Below are 20,543 nucleotides of genomic sequence, written 5' to 3'. Positions count from 1 at the left end.
ATGTTTCTATGTTACCCGTTCGAATGGTTAAATTAAAAAGTTAGGAGCAATTTTTTTTTTTTTTGCTGTCGCCATCTTGGATTTCTGGAGGCAGCAGTGACTATATTTGGACAAGCAGGTGGACCTGTGAATACTGGAGGGGATTTTTAGTGTCTGTTATAAAGGTAAAGCAGTGCTTATGGACATAAAGAAATGACAAAGATTGACTTTTCATCACTTTTGTTTATTCTTCATGGTTCTTTGTTATCCATTGTGATTCCAAAGGGTCAGCTGCACGACACTGTGCAAACCCAATCAAAAATCAACAATGAGAAAATATAAGAAAAAAAAATCTCACACACCTTTTAACAGAACTGATGTTGTCACATTTAGGCTAACTATGATTCATAACCGGTATTTAACATTGATGTATTTACTTATATTTCATTCTCATTTACAAAATACACAAAATCAAAGACAACATATAGCATTGTTCATTTACACTTCTTTTTTTTATACTTTTTTTTTTATATTCATGGTTCCACAAACAGTTTCTATACTTACAATCAACTACAGTTTCTACAGCACAGTACAATGACAAAGGTGATAAATTCTTTGTTACATTTAATTAATGGCAATGCAATCTTATTGACAAAAGCCTCAAGACTTAGGGTTGTTTCAGAGAGTACACACGAATGTCAGCTGTGCCATTATTAAGCCAACACTCAGCGTTTTAGTGGATGAGGCCAGCATATAGTAATGTGCTCCGATTCCCAATAGCTTTGAAGAAGAGAATAAGAGACAAATACCCAAACACTTATTGCTTTGTTAACTTTTTGCACTCACGATTGACTGTTGCTCAGGCAACAAGTTCATTATACAAAAAAACCCTGTAACGTAAGCTAAGATATGTATCTACGAGAGACGATTTCAACTTTGATGGAGCCTGAACTGAGTCACTGAGACAGGTTAGCGCTTTAACATCATTCCATGTTGAACAAATACAACTGTTATCTTGACATCGTTGTTCTTAAATTTCATGGGTGATACAGGACGACATACAGAGAGTAGGACTGCTGACGCTTAGCTTTTATATTTGTACAGTTAATGTGCATTTACATACTATCAGTGTGCTTTTAAGAGGGCAAATTTTGTGGTCTGACCTGCTGGCCGTTTTGGCTCCTGACACCATCATCTCTTGCAGTTTCAAAACAAGAGCACCTGGACTCTCTCAGACTGGTTATCAGATGAGTTGGGAAAGGTCTTCATTACCATAACGAGTCCAGGTGTTCTTGTTTCGCATGATCGTTGGCTGCGAACCTACAAAGACTGACTGCAATATATATTTCCCGGGGTCAAAAGGTTTGAAGAGCTATCTTAATAGTTACATTATAAGTACTTTTATTTACATATATTCATATAACAGAGAGTCGATGGTGTAATGTGTAAACTCAGGCCATAGAAAATATTTGGCAATAATTAATGAGAGGCGGTACTCATGGCACACTCATAGATAATGGGTCAGATGTCAAATTTAGTTAGATCAGGGTGGAGGGAGTGAAATGCAAGGGGCAGGTCATCAAAGCTCGAAGCACCTATGTTCACAACTGCACTTCACAATCTTGTCATTTGGTAGGTTTTGGTCTTTGTGCTCTTGCTAAACGCCCGCCATGTTCTTCATTAAAACTCTAGCAAGGCTGCATCGGATTGTGTCTTGAAGAACTCAAGGCGTTCACAATTGTGCATGTACGACAGTGTACATTTAGTGCAATGGGTTGTCTATTTATTCAACTGTCTCGAGTCTACGTATGGCTGCTATCCTACAAAATGGCAGTTTGGACGAAAACATTTTTTTTTCCTTTAATCTTACATGTTAATGATTGTTTTTCTTTTTATCATGCAATTGTGAACATATCACCCATGCTTCTCTAGATCAGGGGAATGTGGCAATAATTTTGTGTCAAGACTCTGTGCTGTAACCAGTGTGGGGATATATGACAATCAGCCCTTGGCAGTGAGTTCTCTACAGTGAATCTCATGTTATATCTAGCTACATTTGTATAATAAAGCACAAGTAAACACACTCCAAATCTGTACCCTCATTAGAATAATCCATTTCAGCTGCAATTAATCCTCACTGTTCAACATGTTCCTGTTTGTGCCCCGAGGACATCCTAAATTAGGAAAATTTAAAATAGAACAACTCTGCTGTCCAACGCTTTTTTGTTGGTTTTACTTTGGGTGCTGAATTTTCCAACAATTTTAATATTTACTCTACTGATGCTTAAAGGGATAGTTCGGATTTTTTTTGAAGTGGGTTAGTACGGGGTCCTTATCCATAGACAGTATATGACATACAGTAGATGTCAGTCGGCACTCCCTCAGCTTGAAGAAGCAGGCTGGTGGAGTTAGTCACCTAAAAAAAAGTCCCATCGCAGGGGCAGCAGGCCGATCAAAGCACCCCAGACGTCCCTCTCCCCAGCAACACTTTCCAGCTCCTCCTGGGGGATCCCGAGGTGATCCCAGGCCAGATGAGATATGTAATCCCTCCTGCGTGTTCTGGGTCTGCCCCGGGGCTTCCTACAAGTGGGACATGCCCAGGACACCTCCAACAGGAGGCGCCCAGGAGGCATCCTGATCAGGTGCTCGAACCACCTCAACTGACCCCTTTCGACGCGAAGGAGCAGCGGCTCTACTCGAGCTCCCTCCGGATGTCCGAGCTCCTCCCCCTATCTCTAAGGCTGAGCCCAGCCACCCCACGGAGGAAGCTCATTTCGGCTGCTTGTATCCGCGATCTCATTCTTTCGGTCACTACCCAGAGCTCATGACCATAGGTGAGGGTTGGGACGTAGATGGACCAGTAAATTGAAAGCTTCGCCTTCCACCTCAGCTCCCTCTTCACCATGACAGACCGGCGCAGCGCCTGCATCACCGCCGATCCATCTCACACTCCATTCTACCCTCACTCGTGATCAAGACCCAGAGATATAAAAAAGTCCCACCAAATAAAAATAAATAATAAATAGTATTTTTACAGCTTTACCTTTCCGCCAGACAGCCCATTCCAACGGGGAAGCCACTAACAGCTGCAGTTTCCCATCTATTCTTTCTCAAAGCCACCAGACTCCATTGACAAAAACAGTCATTTTAGCTCACTGAACACAGGAGCTGCTGGTGTACCGCTGCTTTGATCAGTCCCTTAGTTTGTGTTAATGTGTGACTTTGGTGAATCCAAACTCACCCTTTTAACCACCAAAGTCAAACAATAACACAAACAAGCTAACTGTTCGAGGCAGTGGTAGACCAGCAGCTCCTGTGTTCAGCAGTGTTAAATCACTGTTTTTCTCAATGGAGTCTGGCTGTGAAGAGAGCCATGTAACAGCTTTATTTTACAGTTGTAAATCACTGTCTTTCATTAAGGTAAAGCAGTGAAAATATTCTAAATATAGTGTGTACTTAAAACTCTTTTTAAGACTGTTTTAGCTGGGACCCTTCACAGCAGTATACTGCTTAGCTTCCATGTTGGATTCCAGCCTGCTTCTCCAAACTGGGGGAATCGCGACTGACATCTACTGTACGTAATACACCATCTATGGATAAATACCTTATACAATCCCACTTCAAAAAATCCTGATCTTCAAGCCAGTCTTGATCCAAGAGCAAAAAACATGTTAAGTACGTCCAGTATCTTATCACACCATGTTCGGTTACCAATATAAGACAGCTACCCCACAACCTTTCACAAATAAAATTAATGTTTGCCAAATATGAAATGGTAAAAGACATAAAAAACAAATTAAAATCTCAATATTGCACAGAGGTTCAACATTGCACTAAGAAGCACACTCACATTAATATAAACATTCAGTTCACACAAACAATTAGATTATAGTCTGTCAGCTCTGACACACCCCTGAACTGAAACCGTCAAAACTAAGACTTTTAGAGTATTTTTTTTTCCTCCTTTGTGATTACCTGCTTTTTTCCCACCTGTGTGTATGATTTAAGGAATATTTTAATTTTAAGAACATCCTGTGGAGTGTGAGGTTCACCATCTTACACGGTATCACTGCTACCGACGGCAGAATAAAAGCACTGTGCTGTTTTTTGTGGGTAGAAAATGTCAAAAATATTCAGGTGACTTAAACCAGACTAACCAATGAGCAAATGCAACTTGTCCAGAACGCTGTTTTACATGTTGTACTCTCAGTTGTCATAAATTTACATACATACTTTGTGACATGCATAACACCCTCCAAAACATATATTATAAGAGACAAACATACTGTAAGCCTGGGAGGGGAGGGACTAAAAAGGCATTTCTTACAAAGGGATATACAGTATGATTGAAAAACTGGTGACTGAGTGTGAGATTCTGAACATTTTCATCGAGTCAAGAAAATGTTAGGGACATTCACACTGGCAAATGGTTGTGCTTTAAATGTACACTTGAACTTACTCTTTAAGATGAAATGGTGACCATGACAACACAAAATCTTCACTTGGCATGGGAGACGTGTCTGTTAACGGATCTGGACGGTCTCATGGCTGCTCGGAGGTGATCGGAAACAATGCTTTAAAGGGAGAAGGGGCTCGATTGATCTCCTTGTCGCACACTAACTTCAACAAAAGCAAACCTGGAATGTTCTATCTATAAAAATGGCAGTTAGTCTGTACATCAACACAAGACCTCAGGAGATAAAGAATGAGGACAGGTCTTTGTTTGAGAGAAAGCCAAGAGAGGTGTGTCTTGGTTTTACCCCGCAAAGTCAAAAATGCTTCAAATCAAGGCAGAAGATGTCGCATTTTTGATTCTATGTCCGACAATGGCAAAGTACTCAAGACTTGACAGGTGAGTTTGCTCAGAAGAATGGAGGTGACTACAGAGAACTCTGCAACAATGGCTAGTGGTCATTTCTATGAGTCTATTTGCATGGCTCTTTATCAAGAGCCCCCATCTCCTGACCTCCAACCCCAGGTGTATGGACTTATATCAGGGGGGCCGAATCTAAATCTATCATATGAAGTGTCATGCTCTCACTGAACATGTTAATATTACTTTTACTTCATCAGAAATTTGCCTCAGTTTGACGTTTCTTCAGGTACTTTAATGGTTTGTCACAGCGTCACTATCACCCATCAAATAATCATCAATCCCGAATATTTACAGCAGATCTGCATCTGTGCACAAACGTTACTCTATAATCATGAGACAGGGGTCAGAGGTAAGGATCTGGAGGGCTCTTGAGCTGCTCATTCACAGTGTGGTGAAAACTCTTCTGCCCCACCCCCTGGGAAAGTTGTTGGCGCCACACTATTGCAGCACCTGACCCCGCGTTTCTGGTAGTTTGAGGGCCAGAAAACTGCCCGCCGCCAGCGCCCCCGAAGCGAACAGGATGGGCACAGCCTTGGTGATACCAACGAAGGAGGTAAAGATGCTTATGCCTAAAACAGCCGCTAATTTACAGAGGGCGTTGAGGAAGCCGAAAGCCGTGGTTCTGAGGAAAGAGAGGGGACAGATAAAGAGAAAAGAGGCAGGTTATTGTCTGTTGTTCAGGAATATATCAAAGCTACAGTTGGTAACTTTTATGAAAATAATGTTTGTCATATTTGCTGTAACTGTCACTACATCCACAAAGTATTAGCAGTGTTCCATACACTTTTCACCTACGCCCTATGTTGTTAAGAGTCAGACAAGCATGTTTGGGTGCTCATTCTCCAGGAGAATATCCACAGGACTTTCTACACTTGGAATGATGTCTTTTCGACTGATAGTTTTTAAGAAGAGAGGAGAAAAGTAACGCCTCCACAGCTGAGCGATGAGATCAGAGGCTCAAACATGTTTCATACAGGCAACCAATGGTGTTCCGTACAGGGTGCAGTGCAGATAATCAAAACTTAAATGCTAAATGGACCTGCATTTGTATAGCGCCTTTCTAGTCATCTGACCACTCAAAGCACTTTATACACTACGAGCCACAATCACACATTCACACACTGGTGGCCAAGGCTACCATATAAGGTGCCACCTGCTACTTTTTTTTAACACGCTTACACATCGATGGAAGCAGGAGCAATTTGGGGTTCAGTATCTTGCTCAAGGATACTTTGACATGCAAACTGGAGGAGCCAGGGATCAAACCGCTGATCTTCCGAATGGGCACACAGCAATCTTGTCATTTGGTAGGTTTTGGTCTTTGTGCTCTTGCTAAACGCCCGCCGTGTTCTTCATTAAAACTCTAGCAAGGCTGCATCAGATTGTGTCTTGAAGAGCTCAAGGCGTTCACAATTGTGCATGTACGACAGTGTACATTTAGTGCAATGGGTTGTCTATTTATTCAACTGTCTTGAGTCAACGTATGGCTGCTATCCTACAAAATGGCGAGAAGGAACATCGCGCAATAAAAGATCTGACATATAACTTGGGGAAAGGCCTCTCAGGGCTTTGTAAGTAATCAATAAAATATAGAATAAATTCGTAAGTCACAAAACACAGAAATATTATCTGGTTATATATTCTAAATGAATTAAAATAAATTATGTATAAACTTGACTTGCAAACAGTGTCTGTTTTGACAAACTTGCAGCTGCAGTTTAGGTTTGTAAATTTATTGCATATTTGTCTCAATAAAGTTGATTTGAAAAACCAACAAACAAAACAAAACAAAAAAGAACAAAAACTTAAATGTACAGTCTAAGAGTGCTGCCAAGTGGTCATCACCTGGCACTAATGTTAAAATAATTCCCACTTTGAAACATATATTCAAGAAAAGGTAACACATTTAACAACTGAAGCCTCCCCTCCCTCGACTGTCAAGCGCTGTGGGCGCACCTAGCAAACTTACTGAAATCTCACAGGAACAAATGGCGTGATGGTGTTTTGCTTGGTCAGGTATGACAGAGGGGGAACTGGAGATTACACACATATGAAGTTTACTTATGGCCTGGAAGTGTTTTTTAGCTATCAGTGCAAAAAGGTCTTCTGTACGGAATACCGTTAGCACAGGAGCACAGTTAGTTTGCACTATGAGACAGATAGTCTCTGTAAAAAATCAGAAGACTCAGTCAATGAGAGAGAGAGTTTGTGAGTTTGTGACCCGGCTGCTAAGTTGGAAACAGGTGGGCAATATACTAAGCACCGCCCACAAGCTGGGTCAAATGTTCTCATTTTACAGCTAAACAGTCCACTAAAAATATTTCTTAATTAATATTATTAATTAGTAATTGATTGCTCCATCTGTTGATGTCAATATCACATTGCTGTACAATCTCTTTTTTTAAAATTCATTAGCTTATTCACTCTTAGTTGTAATATACTGCAGCGTTTTCTATACTTTCTGTCTTGTCTGCCTTTATGTCTAGGTGTTGTTTATGTTGGTTGGCTTTGTTTGTTTGTATATGTATGTGCTCTACTTGGAAAAAACTTGTTTCTGAAAACATTTGAGGTGAGAAACAGGCAATGCAGTAACAGAATCTTGATTGAGTTTGAACCCAGTTCACGGGCAGTGATTGACACGATCTACAGCTGCTCTGATTGGTCGTTCACAAGCGGTAATACTCATAATGAGCAATACAAAGAGACAAAGGAATATGATTGTTTTTTCACAGATCACCTGTCTCATATAATGCCACGTGGATATAGTGACAGTTTCAGCAAATATGACAAAATGTTATTTTATAAAAACAACTTCAGCTTTAAGAAGTTATAAAAACAACCAAAGGAGAAAGGCAGTGGAATTATACAGCAACACAAGATTTGTTTTTCACTTCTCATCCCAGATACAGCCATTTTCTTCCTGAGATTAACAGCTAAAATTGAGCTGTTAATTGATTCAGAATGTAATCTGCATTTGCACTTCATTCAATGTAAAGGCTGTAGGGACTCTGTATGACCACAAGGTGGAGCTACATCTTGTAAAATGAACAGCTGCTCTCACACTGAATACAGAATATACATGTTCCTGTTTGGTAACATCATTAATTATGTTACCCACAATATTTTCCATCAGGTTGCATTTCAGTTAATAAATCTAAGTTGAATTTATATACCCAGCTATTTATAGTGGGCCCCAAAAAAATGAAAAGCACATCCTACTAAAGCCATTAGGTGGCAACAAGACAGCCAAGTGCTTTGCATCACATGCACCACCAATGATTTCACCCCACAATGTCATCCATCCCTGTGAGCCGACCAATCATCGTAGGGCAACTCTTATGACATCATCTGACACGTCATTCAGCACCACTGACTGTGTCGTCACGGTGTCAATGAGATTTCAGAGCATGCCTAAATTGCCTACCTCTTGTCAGAGGGGTAGAGCTCGACGGTCAGCACATCCAGGGCGTTCCAGGAGGCGATGCTGATTCCCCCGAACAGGCAGAGCAGAGCAATCATGGCTGACTCGCTGTTGCCGAAGGACAGGAAGAAACAGCTGACGCAAGAGATCACACTGGAGCCCGCTGCAGGTGGACAAAGGGAGAGAAGGAAAGGTGGAGGGAGAGAGTGATCTATCAAGGAGGGAAATCATGCATATATATATATATATATATATATATATATATATATATATATATATATGTATATATATACCCTGAATACACTGAGCAAAGTATGGTAGCATCAGCCTCCCTTCTGGTGTCACTTATCACTCTGCGATTAGATTTGTTGGTTCACTTCTCACGCTGGATATCATGAGTTTATGGTTTATTAAATGGAGACTTGCTATAGATAGCGAAAAAGCAAAGAGAGCGACAGAGAAACCACACATTTCAGTTGGGGTCAACGCCGTTTCAAACTTCACAACATCAACACTCTAAATTGGTCCCTTTGTATTTCCTGTTGCAATGTTTGTTCATGCAGTACTGTCAGGAAGTAAAGAGGGACCAAAGCTGTTGCCCAGTGAAACAGTCCAGTAATATCTTGGTGTTGTCTTTAATGAGAATATGTGTTTCTCAGAGGGACAGCATTAGGATCGGTGATAAATAGAGTGGTGCAGGAATGAGTCCCAAAACATGAAATATGTTATAATTTTTAGCACCCCTGGTTCCTTGGTGTTGAAATCAATGTTTTTTTTGTTACATATAGATGTCTAAAAATAAGGTCTGTGATTAACACAAGCTTTAGAGACTTTCACGTTTTGTTCTAAAACATAAAATACATCAGTAAATACCCTGTGGTGTTGTGTAGAAATATAATCAGGCGGCTGCGACTGTCTTCTGTCAACTTTATTAACACAGCAGCTCGTTATACGAAACACTGGACTACTCAGCTCAGCTGCACCTGGAGCACACACAACAACAAGGGCCCGGCCCCGCACCCATCACTTCCTGTGTCGACGTCACTGACGTATCCTTACGCCTTCGACTGCATGACATAGTACCATTGCATTACTGACCCCACTCCTGAATGTCTTAAAAAAGACGGTTGCTGACAAGTGGCTAAATGGAGTTACAGAGCTTCATTATGATGAACACGGCTTTGCAGCCTAGTTGAGGTGGCGACGTTGAAGTCATGCGTCCATGGTGTAGTTCCTTTACAGCCTGATGTTAGCTTTTTACTTCTGATGATTGCATTTAGGCTTCATAACAATCATAACAATGGTGTCAATTTGTGAAGATTGTCTCACTGAATAAAACATGTAAGTCTCATAAACTTTAATTTGCCACAGAGCTAAATTTCTGCAATATTCCAAAATCCAATGGAGAAATCCCATCAGTGTTTTGATGAGGAAACCAGGGCAACGCTAACTTCCGTGTTGGCCTACAAATAAACTTAAATAATATGACCTTCATTTATCAAAATTCTTAAAACTTTACGATTTATGAGCAACATATAAGCAAAGTTTCTCTTATTTTTGTATCCACGGTTTGTTCTTATTTTGTTGGTAGCCATTGATTTTTGGGATTCACCAATGTTTTATTATCTTTGCTTTTCTCTTAAGTAAGAGAACATTTTTACTTGTGGTCGAGAGCGCTCTCACCAAGATGAGAGAGAGGCATTTTTCACAGTCCACATATTGTTTGTCCATTATTAGGAAGATAGAAATTTGAGGAACATGAACAAATACATGAATATTATAGAATCAAATTTAGATGATTACGTTTTAGAGTAATTCTAATGATTGGGTTATTACATTTGTGAGCTAAAGAAATGCTGCTATACTTGTCCCATGGATTGTGATAGAGATTTTTCACAGCACACATTAGGGCCCATCATTATAGGAAAAGCACAGGCGTTACTAATGACACTAGTGATGGCTCTGTTCAGTTCAGAGGTCCTAGTAAGAATGACAGTGAGCCGACATGCACGATACTAGGATGCTGAAATCAGCCATCATTAATGACATTATTTACACCTGTGCTTCTCCTACTGTGACGAGTCAAAATGTCTTCCATTAAAAGGTCTATCACTGTAATTTCAGCTACTCTCTCTGATAACCAGTGCTGGAATCTAACTACGCACATTAACTCAAATCCTGTGCTGAAATACAAATTCATTCAGCAACTTCTCTGCACTTCAACCAAGCTGGATTGAATACGCTGTAAACGAGAGCAGTGCCTTGAACACAGAGCCCAGCGTTTGTACGGAAGAGCAGGATGTTCTGACTTTAACACTCAGCCTTCCACTCATATACAAACTTAGCTCCCCTTCTACTTTCCTTTCCATGCACATGCCGCTGAGTGCCCTGCACTCTTATTACCTAGCATCCTCAGCCGTCCGATCTTATCCATGAGCAGCGCGGAGACGATGTTGCCTGGCAACACAGCCAAGGTACCCAGGAAGCTGACGAAGTAGACCATGTAGGCATTGTTCTCATCGCTGACGTCACTGAGCAGGCAGCCTTCTTTGTTGTGCAAGAAAGTGCTGTTGATTAGCTTGCAGTTGACCAACCTGTACTTGAATAGATCTGGGGAGAAAGGAGAAAGCAAGGGGGGTGTGGAGGATGGAGAGAGAGCAGACAGAGAGGGAGCAGAGTTAACAGGGCTGATTAGTAAACTCATTTTTCAATTTGTGATCCCTTTCGGTGAAGTTTTTAAATGTAAAACACCTGCAGGAGAGGACAAGTGGGGAGACTCTTGTCAACAAACTAGGGCTGTTAACGGTTCACAAAATTCACGGTTCAGTTCAATACCATACAGTGGTGTCACGTTATGGTATGTTTTTGATACAGCAAAAGGTAGAAATGCCGGTGAAATTACCTTGATTCTTAAATTGTATGTTATCTTAATTCATTTATTTATTAAAACTAATATCATGAAGTTAGACCTTTCTGTTTAGTTTGAACGAATTGTGAATTTGGACAGCCCAAAGCACTCCTAGACTTCCCGGGAAAGCGCCCGCAAAGTCCACGAGTCTGAAAGTGCGGTCAAGTCTGGACATTTGGATTTGGCGAAGAAATATCGTAACAGGGCTCAACTTCTTCTTTTTTAAAGATATTTTTGGGGGCATTTTTTTAGCCTTTAATGGATAGGACAGACAAGTGTGAGGGGGGGAGAGAGAGGGAGTGACATGCAGCAAAGGGCCACAGGCCGGAGTCGAACCCGGGCTGCTGCGGCAACAGCCTTGTACATGGGGCGCCTGCTCCACCACTAAGCCACTGACCACCCAGGGCTCAACTTTAAGCCTGTTTCTAAAGCCTGCGTTTTCCACTACAGAGTAGGGTCTCATATCCATGTGGCACTGAGAACATTATATTAAACACAATTTAAGCTGTAAATTTTATTTTCCAGATATAAAAAGATTAGTTAAATAAATAATTTGGGTTGTATAACAGTTCAATACAAGTATTTGTATTGTTACACCCCAACAACAAACTATTATTATCAACACCTTTTTGCAGAATTTCCCTTCTTTTAAACACAATAAATGTCAGGAATGCTGTGCTGTTGTTACAGGACAATGCTTTCCTTATGATTGTTCAATCAAAATGTAAGCAACATTAAAAAAACGTGACAAAAAGAAAGCTATATTTTGAATCATTTCTTGTGCTACAGCTGCAGCAGCACATGAGCCTGCACCTATGCAGAGGCTGCACACTGTACTACAGAATACACTGTAGTGTGGGGTTACATCAGCACCATGGACAGAGCCCTCCAAGAGCTTGAACTGAGGCCCAATCCCAAACCGGCCCCTATCCCCTCGCCCTATTCACTCCCCCTCCGTTTGCGCGGTCATGCGGAGCTCCGCCATATTAAGGGCCGTCCCAAACCAATTACCGCTGAGTGCAAGTGGACTGCTCAGCCCTTAGATAGCTAGTGTGCATCAGTGCAGGCTTCTGATGAGCCCAGCAGGAAGCGCAACATCACAATGGAGGAAACAACGTACAAATGTAACAGTTCCGTCTTTCTACTTTGTAAAATATTTTAGATCAAACACACACATTTGTTTTCCTCACACTGACTTTAGAGTCTCAAACAAACTCACAGAATGTTTGGTGTCAAAAGATGAAAAACTACATGTCCATATGCTGAAATGAACTATTTAAAACTGTCTAAAAAATTCCTCATCCCATTCTCATGATTTTTAAAAAATATATAATTATGTGTTCACAGGGACAGAAGAAAAAACAAAGCAGTTAATCGATCTACGGATTAAAAATGAGTCTCTTTACTAAAAAAAGGAATGCTGCAAAGCAGGGATGGAGGTGAGGTTGCCCAGATTAATTAATAAAGTTCATCTGTGAATGTGTAAACTGTGTCTATAAAATATGAACAAGTTAATTACTTTGATTACACTGCACTGTATCTCTTATCTGACTTATTAAAGTTTTTTTTTTAATTTAACTCATTTTAATTAATATTTAAATGTTTTTTTTAATAGCCCGTTGCTCTATTTTGCTTTCACAAAGCATCTGTCTGTATCCATGGTTACATCTGCTTCCTTCTTCCGGTAGAGTGGCGAGGGCGTCCCATGGTTTGGCTTCTCTTTCATACACTTCCCCTTAATCAGGAGTGCCCTCCGCAGCTGCGAGTGTAACTTGATTTGGAGTGACACTCGGTAGTGAAGTGGTAGTGGGTAGGGAGTGGTTTGGGATTGGGCCTGAGTTTCCCATTTCACACACTTAAAGTGCACGGCTTTATATTCAAAGTACATATTCTTATAACACACTAACATATTCGGCAAGTAACCTATATGATCTTCAAAGGCTTACATTTGAAAGGACGCACAAAGCGCATTCCCAGGGAACACTGACAAGCTGTAAGAAGCCTAGATCTGTTTGCATCACCCAGGTTGTCTCACCTCGTCACCCACTGAGATAGAAACCATCATGAGAAGTAAAGCAAATCCCAGTATGATCTGCTGAGAGTCATTTCATCGCAGCTAAGTATGAAAACCATCTTCCCAGTCACTGACATGTGCCACATCGTGATGATAAAGGTTCACTATGGCAACTATCAGACAGCTTTAAGTTCTAAAAGAGATTAAGATTAAGCTTTAATAAGCAAACAAGTTTCTAATTCCTATTCTAATGAGTGACTCCTGGCCGCCACTGATAGCAGCTGTGAGTGACAGCTTGACCTGATAAGTCTATTGTACCTAAGTGTTTGTACATTTTAGAAAAGGCACACTGCCCCCTGTAGATTCAGCAGCTGTGTCCACACAAACAAAGACACAGTTCTCATTGAGTTGCAACATGTGACATGTTCTGTTGTCATTTCGGTGGAGAAAAGTCAATCGCACAGATTGAGGAGAGAGACAGCTCCGCAATTTTAAAGCTGAAATACTGGAGGATTCAGTCTGGGTTGCTAGGCGACATCGCAGCTCTGCAATGCTGCATTTGGTGTAGTGCCAGTCAGCCGGTTGAGAGGGAGAAGGAAAGTAATTGAGCCATTTTGACAAACAGTTGGAGCTTATTCTGCTGCTCTTTTCAGCGTCAGGGGAAGGAGAAATACTGCGTCCACTAAAAGTGAATTTTATAACGTGCCAAAAGAGACTCAGGGCTTTTGTTTTCATATCAGGTTAACTATGTGCTCACCAGACAGGTGCAACACATGAACACTGTCTTAATGCCATCTGCCATCCTTCACCATACAAGAGCACAATAAACTGACACAATCTCTCACTAAGACGGCATTTGACAGCAAACATGAAAGAGTGAAACTGTGCCAACAGCTCTACTTATCAGCACTATAAATAGCAGAGAGAGAATAAGGACAGAGGGAGAGGAGAGACAAGATCACAGTTACAGTTTATACTTGTTTTTACCCATTGGTCTAGTGCAGGTACAATGCACAGCTTACAGTACACCACATATAACAGTAATAATAATAACACATTTTATTTATAGGCACCTTTCAAGACACTCAAGGTCACCCTACAGGCAAAGATAGGGAAAATAACAGCAGATAACAACAAACAAATATTCAGCAAAACAAATTTACAGTGAATAAAGTTTTAAGGCGTGATTTGAAAGTGGAGACAGAGCTGATGATACGAACGCTGGAGGGACAGTGAGGTGGACTGAAGAAGAAGACCTGAGAGATGGGGGTGTGGATGTGCAAGAGTTCGGAGAGGTACAGAGGAGCTCAGCTGTGGAGCAAGATCTTAAAGTCAACGCGGTATTTAACCGGGAAGTAGGCAGACTGAGTGACATTACTGATGTGAGCTCAGAATGACTGTTGAGGATGACGCCCAGGCTCTTAACCAGGAAACTAAGGAGTTATTAATATCAAGTGTGAAACTGTCAGTTGTTGCTGAGGTGGATTTGGTGCCAATGAGAAGTAACTCCATTTATCACTGTTTAATTTTAGGAAATTGCAGGACACAATCAATGGGTGACACAGCTTCCGTGATGTCACCCATTGATTTGTGGACTCCTGTTTTAAAAAGTCTTTGGCCTTCACCATCTTGGTTTTTTTTGGTGCCAGAAGTGACCATATTTGGGCGAGAGGCCGGAGCTGAGGAGGAGTGAGGGGTGGATGTGACTGAGGACACTATCGGCAGACAACCTGTCACTCAAAGCACTTTTTATGCATAACTTCAGGCTTTAATAAAATATAAACGGGTGAGTTATATATAAATAAACCCTTGTACAGTTGTCATGAAGGGGAAATTAGCTATAGAGACCAAAACCGTTTTTGTACCAGGCTGTAAACATGTTTATTTCTGCTGTTAGTTGGGCATTTTAAGATGGTGGTCAATGGGGATTGACTGGCTTGAGGCAGCCTCAAGCAGCCATTCTATGAACTGCAGGTTTTAGCACTTCCATGTTTCATTTTTTAGCCCTGGATGTTGCTGCCTGGTGCAGATGACAATGCTTGGCTTCTCCCTGTGCCACCAGTGCCTAGACCAGCACCAGCGGATGAGTGGGGAGCTCCAGGGGAAGCCAAACGCCATTCATCTGCACGTGCTGCAATGACACAGAGCTAGTTGAAAATAGATTCCCTGTTTCCCTCCACTATTCCAGTTAAGCTGGACAGGGGTTTATTCACTGTTATCTTACTATATAATGAAGAAAACTCTGTGTGTGTGTCTGTGTCTGTGGATGTGTCTCTTCGACGTTTTTCTCCTCACTGACTTGGTCAATCCATGTGAAATTTGGCACAGTGGTAGAGGGTCATGGGAGGATGTGAATGAAACAATATTACATCAATTGGCCAAAGGGGGGGCGCTATAGCAACCAATTGAAATTGCAAACTTTGAATGGGCATATCTCATGCCCCGTATGTCGTAGAGACATGAAACTTTGCACAGAGATGCCTCTCCTCATGAGGAACAGATTTGCCTCAAGAACCCATAACTTCCGATTATATAGATTTTCCGCCATTTTGATTTTTTGGAAAAACACCTAAAATCGATCTCTTCCTAGGAAGTTTGAGCGATCTGCATGAAACTGGGTGAACATAATCTAGGGACCAATATCTAAAGTTCCCTCTTGGCAAAAGTTGGAAAACTTACTAAAACTGAGCTTCTATAAGGCAATGAATATTGCGGAGGGCGTGGCTCATCACATAAAGGTGTATAACATCTCAAGGGTTTCACCCATCACCACGCAACTTTGTAGGCATATGACCACACATAATCTGAGGGGACCCCTCCATTATTGACCCCATCAAACAAAATGAGGGCGCTAGAGAAATTCACAAAAACTCTGTCTGAATACATTGCTCTTCTTAATCTAATTTCCTATGACCTGTATCCCAAACACACACCATGTGAAACTGTACGTGTGCAACTGTGCACTCAATGGGTATGGACTAGTAATCATTAAAAAGCGATTGCAGCATGTGTATACAGTTGTCAGGCTAATGTATGTCTCTAGCAGCTAACTAGCGAGCTAGCTTACCCAACACTTTCCAGGGTTTGATTTGGGTTTTGGAACAGGGAACAAATGTAGATAGATGTGATTGGCGAGTCAGCATCAGAGGGACGGGATGGGTCCAAGTGGGTCTTCGTGAAGGGCCACTTAAGTTTGAACTGAAAGTTGATGAGTTCATGCCTTCATTGTTTAATTAAAAAAATAGTTGCAACTTGACCTTGCTTGGGCTGTGTTGAAACAGCGTTGATTATAATTTGTTTGTTACCTGATGGTGTTCACTGACTTAAGTTCCCACCTTAGAATAACCATTATACAGTGTCAGTGTGTGTGTAACCTACCTGTGTTGTAGAAGAGGGTGGCGATAAAGGTGCAGTTCTTGAAGAAGGTGTTGCTGGAGGTGATGTCCTCAAAGTAACACTCCTCAAACAGCGAGTCCTCAAATACCATAGATCTCATTTTCAGGTTCATGAACCTGCGAGCAATCACACACAGGGACAGTGGAATTAAGAAATGGAGGCAAAGAGGCAACGAAGAGATGGAGCGTGGGATTGGGAAGTGGAGGGAGAAAAAGATGCAAAGACAGTGAGAGAATTTTAACAACTCAGATCACAAGCAGAGTTGAGGTTTAAAAGGCAAGGTCAGAGGAAACATCAAAGACAGGCTTGTTAAACAAGAACAACTCCGCAGGGCTCTCATCCAATCAAAGCCAAGCTCAGAATAAAACATTTTGAAGCCTTATTCACATTTTCATCTGCTTTGTTGTCATCCATCACAAAGTATTAACACTTTGTGAATAAAGTTGTCCATTGTAGACTGTGTGAAATATAAAAAATACCCTCAGAATAAAAGGCACCTGACTGAGCGTGACCCAATTCAGAATCATTTTGCCTTCATTCAACAGGCCAGCCTTGACAAAAGGGATGCAGCTGACTCACTTGTCGTTGAAGTACTCTCCCTGGCGGTGGACCTGGTTTTCCAGAGTGAAGTTAAAGGTGACATGTTCCACTTTCTCCTTGACGAAAACCTTGGTGCGCGAGGCGTACTCCTGCTTCTGCAGGTACTTGATCATGTCGGGGAACCACACTGTCAGACCGTAGTAGCTGGATGGGAGAGATGAGGAGGAGGAGGAGGAGGAGGAGAAAGTGAGAGTGCTGTTGTCACAAGAAAGATAAACAGTAACAGGCCTACACAGCAGAGCCTTAATCATTACTGCGTGCATGAATATTCAAGAAAGGCATATTTGTAACATCTTTTGCCCGTTAGTACCAAAAACTGGCAGCTCCAGTGAATGTTTATGTAATGTTTTTGCTTCAGCAAAGTAAATCTGAATCTGAGTATAAGTCTGAAATTGTTTTCTAGAGTATGTCTACTGCACGCTAATATGACAGCATTAGGCATTCTCCGATTAAGACGTGGGATATGCCGGTGTTAGTCGGATTGTAGTAGCGTTCTTTGGACATGTAAACAGCGTATTTGGAATATGCATCTCAACCGTTTTGTTTTTACTGCTGTTTGCGACACACGGTGCTGTCCACAAACCCACTCACCAACAATTTGCAAGGCAGTGAGGTAGAGATGCATGCCCAAAAGAAAAGCCCACATTTCTGGTCAGAAGGAGCAACACACCTACTTTTAAACACCATGAAAGACTGCAACTTTTTCAAGCAGGCTGAAGGAATGACAGAGTGAGGCTGTGTTTGCTGCCACCTGTGGAAAACTTTGAAAAAATCCTGGCACAGGTGACAGCCTTTCTATTTTATCATAATTGATTTGATAAACATGTCAGGGCGCGTTAATCGGAGTATGCACAGCTCCATGTAAAAGGATTATCATATCATCATATTAATGTTCATCAGCCATGTAAACAGTTTAGTAGGAATATTGTCATATATTTTGTGCATGTAAATGTAGTCTATAGCCCCTTTTACACTGCCAGATTTTTGGCGAATGTTGGGCCGTTTTGCCGGCAAGCTGTGAGCATTTAGACACACAGAGCTGGATTGGCGAGTTGATCCGAGGTGCCCAATTTTCCGCCTCGTAGGGTAGACATATCGGCAGAACCCTTTTAGTTTAAACAGACTGAGGCGGCCTTCTGCAACTGGAGGGGCTGTTGATGACGCTGCACGTGTGACCCACTGGGGGTGGATAAACAGGAAACAGCTGATAGCAGGAATTAGCGAGCAGCTAGTAGCAAGAGGGAAACGCAAACCTGACAGACACTGTAAAGATGAGCAACTGGGGAGACAAAGAATTGCGCGCCCTCCTTGTCCTTGCAAATGAAGAGGCCATTAACCGTCAGATGACGGGGACGGTGAAGGACGGGCCGACTTATGAGAGAATCGCGGAAGGACTGACCAGCCGCGGCTTCCCTCCCACATCACTGTTTACGTCATATGATGAGCTACACGCTTTGTTACTTGCTCACGCCCCCCATTGCCCCGAAAAAGTCGCATTCTGTATAAACAAAAGTAGGTAGGCGGCATTTTGCTGCACTCCCCGATTTTGGTTTTATACTGCCAATGCTGAAAAAAGACTGATTGGGCTTTGCTGTAAATTTGCACAGTTCCTATTTAAAAAGGGCTACCATCACATGTACTGTAATTAAAGGAATATTTTGACATTCTAGCAGGGGATGTGAACTTTACTACCCACTTTTGATTTTTAAAATATGTCCGAGGACCACCTCTCAAAATAAATAACAAAAAAACAAAACATAAAATGACAAAAAAGGAGAAAAGAAACACGTATGTAAACATGTGATATGCCACTGTCAGCTGTAAATGTTAAGATGACTTTCTGTTGTGCCTGAAGCCCGTCTTTTTTCCTTAGAAATGATTCCTTTGGCTTTCCAGCACATCCCGGGTGCTTTGTCTTTACGCGTCTCTGGAGCTTCGATAGTTTTAGCGCCTCATTTGACAGGATTTCATCACATTCAACACTGCGCTCTCGGCTCGACATCACTGCCTGCCAGTGTAAATGAATCCATATTTAATTCATTTGAGGTCATATTTCCTCAACACAGCCTTTAGAGCTTTTACTGGTGCAGGGTTGTCTTTAAAAACTGAACATCAGGCAACATTAGATAGCTAACAGTAACAAGACATGTTTGTCTCTACCTAATGACATGTTGTGATTGGCGTGGAGATATTCAAACGTAATTGGTCAGTGAAATTATGCTTTTAATTTGGCATTTTTTATTTATGTGAAGTCTAGATCACATTTAGTTTCAAAAATAACCCAAAAAAAGCAATTTTAAACTATCACCCTAGATCACACACTGAGGTGGCTCACTGGTTGAAATCGCTAATTTTGGGACAAGTTTATTCACTCTACAGCAAAAAGTTTGGTAAGAAGATCGATACCACTCTGAGACTGTCAGTGAAGTGAGACCCAGTGTACTGTTCTTTAACCTGATCTTACCTGAAGGACATGGAGAACCACACGGCCATCATCATGTAGGTAGTGCGGCGATACTCGGGGGAGAAAACAGTCTGGAAGTTACTCCACACCTGCAGCAACACACACATGGACACAGAGATACAGTGGAGACACAGAGGGACACAATAAATATATGGTACAGTCAGTTAACATACACCAGGCGTCTCTGAAAACTTTTCTCTCCACACAGTGTCCCAGAATCCCCTTTTCCAGGCCCAGAGCAAACAAAGTGAGACAGCCTCAGCAGCACAAGCTGATACACAAACACATCCTGTCACTAAACACACACTGTCCACACAGGCAAAGAGAATTATCATATAAATAAAGCCTGAGCTGAGCAGTCGGAAGGAAATTTCATCTCTTCAGTTCTGACTGACGTTTATAGATTATATTTTATTCAACACTGATTAAAATTAAACTCTGGTTCCCTTCATAATATTTGTTTGTGATGCTTTTAATGCTTTGAATTTCCCTGACAGTATCTGGCTGGTGGTTTAACCCCCGGTGCACACTGATGACATACCCTGGTTTAAAGGAACAGTTCAACATTTTTGGAAAGATCCTCATTTGCTCTCTTACCAAGCGTTAGATAACGGGCTGTGACCACGTAGCGTTTTTCTTTAGCGGAAAAGAGGCGGCAGGGCACTGAAGAGCACTTCATCGCAGTGCTTCATTTTAAATGACGCACTACGTGTAGGTTTGTTTCAGTGACAACAATCTTGACATTAACATTCGCTCGGTAGCTATGGTACGGAGATTAAAGCACAACACTCATCAGCAACATTCTGTTTTGGTAAATGGACCTGCACTTGTATATCACCTTTCTAGTCTTCCGACCACTCAAAGCGCTTTTTACACTACGAGTCA

General features: G+C 41.5%; 1 protein-coding gene across 1 annotated transcript in view; it reads right to left on the bottom strand.

Moving 5' to 3' along the window:
• Nucleotides 1-202: 202 nt before the first annotated feature.
• sv2a (synaptic vesicle glycoprotein 2A) overlaps nt 203-20,543 on the bottom strand; it is an 87,546-nt gene continuing 67,205 nt past the window's right edge. The window contains exons 8-13 of the mRNA XM_078171421.1: nt 19,659-19,747; nt 17,174-17,338; nt 16,577-16,710; nt 10,680-10,886; nt 8,280-8,439; nt 203-5,477 (exon numbers count right to left, since the gene is read on the bottom strand). Of these exons, the coding sequence (XP_078027547.1) occupies nt 5,294-5,477; nt 8,280-8,439; nt 10,680-10,886; nt 16,577-16,710; nt 17,174-17,338; nt 19,659-19,747 (939 nt within the window). The 3' untranslated portion in view covers nt 203-5,293. The remainder of the gene's footprint in view (nt 5,478-8,279; nt 8,440-10,679; nt 10,887-16,576; nt 16,711-17,173; nt 17,339-19,658; nt 19,748-20,543) is intronic.

Source organism: Epinephelus lanceolatus, chromosome 10, assembly GCF_041903045.1.
Source record: "Epinephelus lanceolatus isolate andai-2023 chromosome 10, ASM4190304v1, whole genome shotgun sequence".
NCBI lineage: Eukaryota > Metazoa > Chordata > Actinopteri > Perciformes > Serranidae > Epinephelus > Epinephelus lanceolatus.
The sequence above is the reverse complement of the archived record's forward strand: the minus strand, read 5'-3'. Positions and strand labels throughout refer to the sequence as shown.